Raw genomic sequence first — 8,770 nt, 5'->3', positions numbered from 1 at the left:
TGTATGAGAGAATGACCAAAAATACTAACTTGTACCAGTGAATAACCATGGTTCAAAGTTATGTGATTATTCATTGCTGCACATTAAAATGATTTGAGATTAATAATTAAAGACATTTGAACTCATTTTTATTCAGATAAATTCAAAATGGCAGATGAAATAAATAGACAGCAGAAAGCCTACAGATGTTTTCAATATAGTGAATATTTGTATGCAGCTATAGAAGCAGTACGTGAAAATAAAATTAGTGCTAATAAGACTAGCAAAAATTTCACATTCCAGAAGGAACTTTAATAAATAAATTTTATGGAAAGATACCAAAGGAGCGAAACAATGGCCCCGCAACGACATTAACTAAAGCAGAGGAAGACGAGTTGGAAAAAAGCCAAATTGGGTTATCCCATGCATCCTGATGAAGTCAAAGACGCGCTTCAGAAAGTTATGAAAGATATGGAAAGAAAGAAGCCGTTTAATGATGATTGCTCAGGAAAAAAATGGCTAAAGCTTTTTCTAAATAAGCACCCTAATGTAGCAGCAAAGTATACAGAAGCGATATTCAAAGCTCGAGCAGCAGTTTCAGAATAGATAACAAGGAATTAGTTTTAAGAATTATATAATTTTTGAGAGAGGAACATGCAAGTGATATTTTGCAAAGTCCTTCCCCGTATCTTCAATGTAAATGAAACAGGGATGTTATTGATATTTTTTTAAGCTGGCAAACGTCTAGAACAGTGGTGGGCAAACTTTTTTAATGGGGGGCCACAAAGTTTAAGAAATTCTAGAGGAGGGCCAGAATTATAGAAAAAATGCATTTTGTGTTAGAGCTTTTAATCATAATATTATAAAAACATTACAGCATTACACACAAATGTTACAAATTACCTTTTACCTTAAATAATGATTAATTTAACTTTTATTCGAAGGCCCTGTTATGGTAGGCGTGTGAGACATATGGAATTGTTTTTGATTTTCCATAATATTTTCGAAAGCAGGTTCCAGCTGTGACGAAGCAACTTTCAGCAGTGCGAAAACATGTTCATCAGTCAATCGGTTTCTGATTGAGTTTTTCCGCAATTTCTTGGTCGAAAAAGTCTGTTCGGACACATATGACGACGCAAACATCGCCATAATTTTCTGGGCGTGAGCAATCATCTTTGGGAATTCAGCTTTCCGCAGTGCTCTATAAAAATCTAGTTTTGTGGAATTCAAGAACAATTGCTTTAAATGGGTACTGCACTGCATTTCAATAATTTCCAACTGCAATTCTGCAGATACATTTTCCGGATCTACATTAAACGGCATCGAGAAAACATCTAGCGATGATTGAATGTTCTTAAAATCTTGAAACCTAGTTTCAAATTCTGTGTGAAGTTTTTTCAACGCCTGACTGAATTCTTTTAGTTTGTTCTCACTCACTGGTGACATGGATTTTAAACGCAGAAAGTGAGTTAAATCGTTCTTCGCCATGCAGTTATAAAACAGAAAAAGCTGAGTTTTAAATGATTTCAGACAACCCCAAGTCTCATCTATAAATTGGTTCTTTCCTTGCAATTTTTTATTTAATTTGTTATAGTGTTCGAGCAAATCGGTAAAAAATGCAAAATCGGTACGCCAATCTTTGTCTTCGAAGATTTGGAAATCAGACCATTTGTCTGTTTTATTCTTTAAGAAATCTTGTATTTCCTCTTTTAAATTCCAAACCCGTTCAAATGCATATCCACAACTTAACCATATTACTTTCGTGTGGTAAAGAATGTCAGAATAATCTGCGTCGACTTCAATCAGAAATTCTTGGAATTGTCGGTGTACCAAGCCCCGAGATCGAATCGTATTAATTAGTTTTAAAACCACATTAAGTACATGGGTAATATCTATTGCAGCTTTACAAAGGACGTCCTGGTGAATTATACAATGTAAAAATACAACATCGTGATTAGGATTCTGGTTCCGAAAAATACCTGAAAATCCCGCGTTTTTTCCAACCATATTTGGGGCTCCATCTGTAGTTATATTGCATAATTTTGAAATAGGCGCATTTAAATTTTGAAGACCTTCGGAAAATTCGTTATAAATTATTTGCCCCGTCGTTTTTCCTTTTATCGATTGCAAACAAGCTAGCTCTTCAGTAATATTAAATTCGTCGTCAACGTCTTTAATGAAGATTAATAATTGAGCAGTGTCACTTCTATCCGTACTTTCATCCATCGTCACGGAAAAATATTTAAAGTTTTCTATACGCTGCCTAAATTGAGTCGACAAGTTTGATGCAATGGCATCAATTCGCGTTGTTACTGTTTTTCGCGATAAGCTGACAGACTCAAACTCTAATTTTTTCTGGACATAAAATTTTACTCATACTCACTATACAATCTTTTACAAATTCTCCTTCCGAGTATGTTTTGTTATTTTTAGCTATTTTATAAGCCACAACATATCCAGCAAGTGTAGAAGCCTTTTGAGCAGTGTTTTGCTTTATAAACACATTCCGTTGAGCAGATATTGTTTTTTTTAGGTTTTCCGCATTTACCTTTTTTTCTGCGTCATTCATCAAAGCATATTTGGTTTTTAATGTTTGGTGTTGAAATGACGAGCAAGGTTAAAATCTTTAAATACCGCCACTGCTTCATTACAAATCAGACATACTGGCTTACCGTTGTATTCCGTAAAAAACGTATTTCCAAGCCCACTCTTCTTTAAACAGACGACACTCGGAATCGACTTTTCGTTTTTTATACGCAATTATCCCAAAAGCGCAGTTTTTTTAAAAACGATTATGAATGTAAAGCGTTACGCGAACAAGCAAGAACAAGAGACAAAATTAACGTAAAACGTGCGGCTCGGTCAGTGACAGCTTGCGAGTGGCGAGTTGCGACTGAGTTCACTCGCCCCCGCCGCCCGCACCTCTCATTTCACCACGCTTTGCGCCCAGTATTACGCAACACATGAACTACGCGGCTGGTTTAGCTTCACCTATAGGTTATGCATCTATTATTCTATTAAGTAGAATCTACTTTATACTTCTCGACCGTCAAAACACAATTATAGCGGGCTATATACTATCGATGTCGATGGACCCTCGGCGGGCCGGATTAAATACCTTCGCGGGCCGGAGTTGGCCCGCGGGCCGTACTTTGACCATCACTGGTCTAGAACCTAAAGCGTATAAGAACTTTTGTAACATTGCAACAAGATAAGAAAAACAGTGTATCACAGTTTTGTGTAATTTTTCTACAAGTGGCCAGTTAGTGCATCTTATGATAGTGTGCTTACAAGAGAATTTAAGGCATATTGCAGATTCAGTTCCAGATGGCTTTGCTGTAGGCAGAAGTGATTCTGGATGGATGATAAGTACTACATTTTATGAGTATGTTGCAAATGTCTTCTACCCCTTGCTTCTGGATAAGGATATTTTGTTTCCTGCATTATTGCATCTTTATGGACATTACTCTCATATAAAAAAAACTGTATACTTTCTGTGTTGAGAAAAGAATTATACTTTTTTGTTTGTTGCCAAATGCAACTCGTATTATCAAGCCTCGTGATGTTGCAATTTTTCGACGGCTTAAATGTCAGTGGAGAAATGTCAGAAAGCACCAGCAAAATCATCAAAATCAGTTTCTAAAACTAACTTTGCAGCTTTATTCTTTGAAATTAACAAGAAAACTTTGCAATATCCAGTATGGTAGCTGATTTTTTCTCACTGTGTATGTATGTTTCTTTAATAAATATTACATTCGGTGGACTATCACAACAGCTTTCAGGTTAGGTACTTCTTTTATTGTTTTTCCAAATGCATTTCGGGCTTATTTAATTTCTAAGCCCCTCTTCACTATAATACTAAAAAATTTAATAAAAACAATTAGTAATAATACAAATTTCACGCGTGTAGATCATATTTACAGACATAAAAACTATCATACCAAGAAAAGGGGGTGACACCGACTTTCCAATTTCACTCATACAATACTTCTTGGTTCTGTTTGTTATAAAACCGTGGGTGTATATCGCAAAAATGATTTTCATACAATACAACAACATTTACAAAGGTAAGTTTTCCTTTTATAAAAACAGCCGTAGAGTTACTGAAATAATAGTAATATTATTACAAAATATTTAACCACGTTAAAGGTTATAATATATAAAAAATACATACCGAATTATCATATTCCAACACGAATAAAAAGAAAAATTTCGGAAGTACAATTTTTTAAAATTCTTATAAAAATGTTGTGTTTTCTTAAACTCTTTACTATAACTGAAATTATAGTAATAGTTTATTACAAGTTATTTACATACGGTGAAATCAATTATTTAAAATACAAAGAGAATTTACTCACATTATCATTACATTACAGTGTATGACATTTACATTACTTTTTACTTCCCTGCCATGCCCTCTATCATACTGTATCACTCTTGATCAATTTGCATACCATTTGCAATGTTTATTAAATTTTTACTATTTTATTTTATGATTTCAATATGTTCTTTAAATTTACGCCTGTAAATGTTTTTTCGGAATAAAGTATTTTTATGTTATTTCTATAGATCTGGAAATTACTATTTTTTATATGATCAAACCACGGAGAATTATTATATTTTAATCGTATTGCTGCTTCGTGTTCTTTGATTCTTAACTCTAAAGTCCTACCAGTTTCACCTATATAATCTTTTGTTTTTTGGCAATTACAATTAATTTTATATACCACTTCTGATTTTTTCAGTTTTTCTTCACTAGTCTTGTATTTTTATTATCCTTATGAACGTTGGGTGAAATTTTATTGGTCAAAAACCTATATATAAGTATTTTTAAAAATTGTACTTCTGAAATTTTTCTTTTCATTTGTGTTGGAATACAATAATGTCAGTATGTATTTTTTGGTTAATGTTACCTATGGTACAGTGGCGTGCCGTGACATTTGATGATAGGGAAGCTGTGTTTCTGTAAAAAGCCGACTTCCAGGGGAAATCAGTTAATTGCGCGTCAGTGATGTCTAGGGTCCATTCGTAAGTGCGTGGTGGCAGAAGAGACGTATCTGACAAAAACCGACAAAAAAGAAACATAAAATAAACATATACTATGTACTGTACAAAATAGTTTGCTCAGCCGTTCGGACATCCTGGGCGTCGATGTGGTTCTTCGATGGTCGATCGAAGGTGGCCCTGGGACAGTGGCGTTGACAAGTCTGTAGGGCACGGAGAGACTTCGTCTGTTGGCGTCGGGGACAGGGTCTAAGTCCGAAGTGGCACGAGTTACAGGTTACGAAGTGAGACGAGAAACTGCTTTTATTTTTGTACGTTGACACACGGCGTTTTGATTATTCGGAAGGTTAACCGAGTGCCAGGTGTCCTCGATTGTCGGAGAGTATCTCAATCTCCGTTCTTTCTTTCATCCATTTCAATTGGTCGTTCTCCCTCAATCACGCTTCCCGAGTGGTTGGTCCCTGGTTACTAAACGTAACGAGACTCTTACCTGGAGCGGGAGAAAAGTCAAAATCGAAGACGAATTCGATCTTCCACCGATCATTGGACGACTTCTTCCGTGATTTATGGTTTCTACCTGGCAGTTTGATATAAACCATGAGTGTCCGACTACAAACGACTGTTTCCTATGTTTTTTTAAACTAATAAATTTTTCTCTAAATTAACTGTTTTTTCGCGTCTAAATTAACTCTTTCGTGACGGGGTCAGTCCTGTCCGGTACATGACATTTCCATAAAAGTTTTTAAACAAATACTGGAAATGACAAAAATAAACAATTTATGTATTTTAGTTCTTAAATATTGATACAAATAATACATGCATAATACAAATTGATATGATACAAACAATGATAGAAAAACTTGTTTTTTTAATTTTTATAAACTAACTCTATTCGGCGATTTTTTCGGCAAAGTCCTTAATTACTTTATCATAAAAGTCGCTGGTCGTCGACTCCATCAACGTACAGTCAAACCTGTTTTATGCGCTCTTTTTATGTGCGATTTTTATTTGTGCGATTTTTTTAATGCGAATTTTTAATTTGTGCGGTATAGTTGGCGACTAGTCTCGTGCGATTCGTTATGTCTCACGTTGACTTATTATAGCTAAATAAACTTATTATAGCATAAATGCACTTATTATAGTAATATTATTGCATGAATATGCGAAAAATGAAATAATTTACTTTAATTAAGTCAACAAAACACCACCTGGACAAAAATATGTAAAACAGACGATAGACCAGACGATGCAGTCAAGTGCTGACATCTGTTGTCAATAAATTCTATTTCGTACGGTTTTGAGTTATTTTCTATGTGAGACTTTTTTTATGCGGTCCCTGTTGACCGCATAAAAAAATATATTTTTTAATTGTGTTGCGAAAACTATTATTTACAGCCATTCGTGAAGTTTCGTGAGATTTTTTTTTAATGCGTTTTTTTTAATGCGGTCCCTATCCCCCGCATAAAAACAGGTTTGACTGTATTTAAAAGTTCTTTTTCTATCGAAAGCAACGCTAGCGACCGACTGGGTGTTCCTGGTCAATGTATGAATTTGCTTCGTGGTCGAAAAACTGCGCTCAGCAGACCCACCGGTAGATGGTACCGTAAAAATTCATAATATTAAATCATATAATTCTTTTAGTACGTCTTTGTTCGGATCGACATTAATTATAATATGTTTTATGTCTAAGAGTTACTTGTCAATATAGTCTGGACACGAATATAAATATTGCGATTCGCTACGTAATTTAGATAAATCAAAAAATTTCCCATAAAATTTACTTATTTTATAGAATTAAAACACGCTTGGAAGAATTGTTTTTCATAAAATTAAAATTATTAACATCTAAAAGTGATAAAAATTCTAACGGTTTTATGTCTGAAAATCTGTTGATATAATTACAGTATAACTAAAAGAAAATTATAGTTAAATATAACTTTGCAAAGAAACGTACATAAAAATAACATTGAATACTCTTTACTTTTTAAATCTTAAACAATTTACTTACTCAGATAGCTCCCTACCAGTGGCTAAGGGATAGAATCGTTGGAAGCGTTACACGTGTGTAGCTTCCACCAGCTAAACCGGGTGAGGTCAGTGCTCTGTAAAGCGCATGCGCAAATGCCTATAACCTGGCTGCTTGGAAGCAGACCTGACAATACAGCGCTTCCATTCTGCCACTGATATTCGAATATACAATAACAATCTTATCGTTTTTTTTCCACATGTAGTATAGAAATTTGTAATAAGGTACGTAATGTGGTTATAATAAAATATTAATTAATTCAAAGCACGTTCAAATATGAAAATAATCGCCCAATATGAATTTATATTTTGGAAAATACAAGGGAAGCGGCGCTTCCACCGCTTCCAATGACGGCACGCCACTGCTATATGGTAGCAAACATGGCGGCTCGTCTCTGAAACAGTGGGGACGCACGTTCTAACCTAACCTATTCTAATAAATTACCCCTATTCTAATAATTTGGTTGGCAATAATTATGGTAATTTATTAAAATAGGTTAGGTTAGGTTAGAATGTGTGTCTCCACTGTTTCGGAGACTATGTTTGCTACCATAGGTAACACTAAAGGTTATAATATATAAAAAATATGTTAATGTGGTGAAATAATTTGTAATAATATTACTATCATTTCAGTAACTTTACGGCTGTTTTTATAAAAAGAAAACTTACCTTTGTAAATGTTGTTGTATTGTATGAAAATCATTTTTGCGATATACACCCACGGTTTTATAACAAACAGAACCAAGAAGTATTGTATGAGTGAAATTGGAAAGTCGGTGTCACTCCCTTTTCTTGGTATAGTTTTTATGTCTGTAAAAATGATCTACACGCGTGAAATTTGTATTATTACTAATTGTTTTTATTAAATTTTTCAGTATTATAGTGAAGAGGGGCTTAGAAATTAAATAAGCCCGAAATGCATTTAAAAAACAATAAAAGTAGTACCTAACCTGAAAGCTGTTGTGATAGTCTACCGAACATAATATTTATTCGGATTAAAGAGACATACATACACACAGTAGCGTGCCGTCATTGGAAGCGATGGAAGCACTGCTTCCACCTTCCAAAGACCTTTCCTTGTATTTGTAAGATACCTAATGCAGTTATAATAAAATATTAATTTGAACGTACTTTGAATTAATTAAAATTAATATTTTATTATAACCGCATTATGTATCTTTTACAAATTTCTATACTACATGTAAAAAAAAAACGATAAGATTGCTATTGTATATTCGAATAATTCAGAAACGGAAGGAATGTCGAAACCTGGTCAGTTTCCAATCAGCCAGATTATATAGGCATTGGCGCATGCGCTTTACAGAGCACCAACGTCACGGTTTAGCTGGTAGAAGCAACACACGCATATAGCATCGAATTTTATATCCCGGACCGGTTCTGGGCTGTTAGCCGCCTGCGTGCTAGATTTTTAGCCACCCTCGCTTCATTATGTGAATCATGAGTAGACTGGATCAATGGCGGGCAACCCCCGGCCCGCGGGCCAGCTACGGCCCGCGAAAAGTTTCTATCCGGCCCGTGAGATCTTTAATAGATTATTAAATTGGAAAAATAACTAATTAATAGTTATTTTTCCAATTCTTTGTAATTTTCGAAAACGATAAGAGAAATAAATGTAGTAATTAACTTTTTATTTATTTACTAGCTTTTGCCCGCGGCTTCGCTCGCGTAAAGAAGTATTATTATTAATTAGGTATAGTTTTTGCGGCTTTACTTTTGTTTAGCATGTGTAAAAAATTAGGGC

General features: G+C 34.5%; 1 protein-coding gene across 1 annotated transcript; it reads right to left on the bottom strand.

Moving 5' to 3' along the window:
* Positions 1-906: 906 nt before the first annotated feature.
* On the bottom strand, positions 907-2,205 carry LOC136982330 (general transcription factor II-I repeat domain-containing protein 2-like). The gene has a single exon (XM_067278805.1). The coding sequence runs from the start codon at positions 2,203-2,205 to the stop codon at positions 907-909; it is 1,299 nt and encodes a 432-aa protein (XP_067134906.1).
* Positions 2,206-8,770: the final 6,565 nt, after the last annotated feature.

The sequence above is a fragment of the Centruroides vittatus genome, unplaced genomic scaffold (assembly GCF_030686945.1).
Source record: "Centruroides vittatus isolate TY-2023 unplaced genomic scaffold, ASM3068694v2 contig_82, whole genome shotgun sequence".
NCBI classification, from domain to species: Eukaryota; Metazoa; Arthropoda; class Arachnida; order Scorpiones; family Buthidae; genus Centruroides; species Centruroides vittatus.
The sequence above is the reverse complement of the archived record's forward strand: the minus strand, read 5'-3'. Positions and strand labels throughout refer to the sequence as shown.

What these genes read in the sequence shown, in the direction of transcription:
- LOC136982330 (XM_067278805.1), bottom strand. Translation starts at nt 2,205, where the DNA reads ATGGATGAAAGTACGGATAGAAGTGACACTGCTCAATTATTAATCTTC.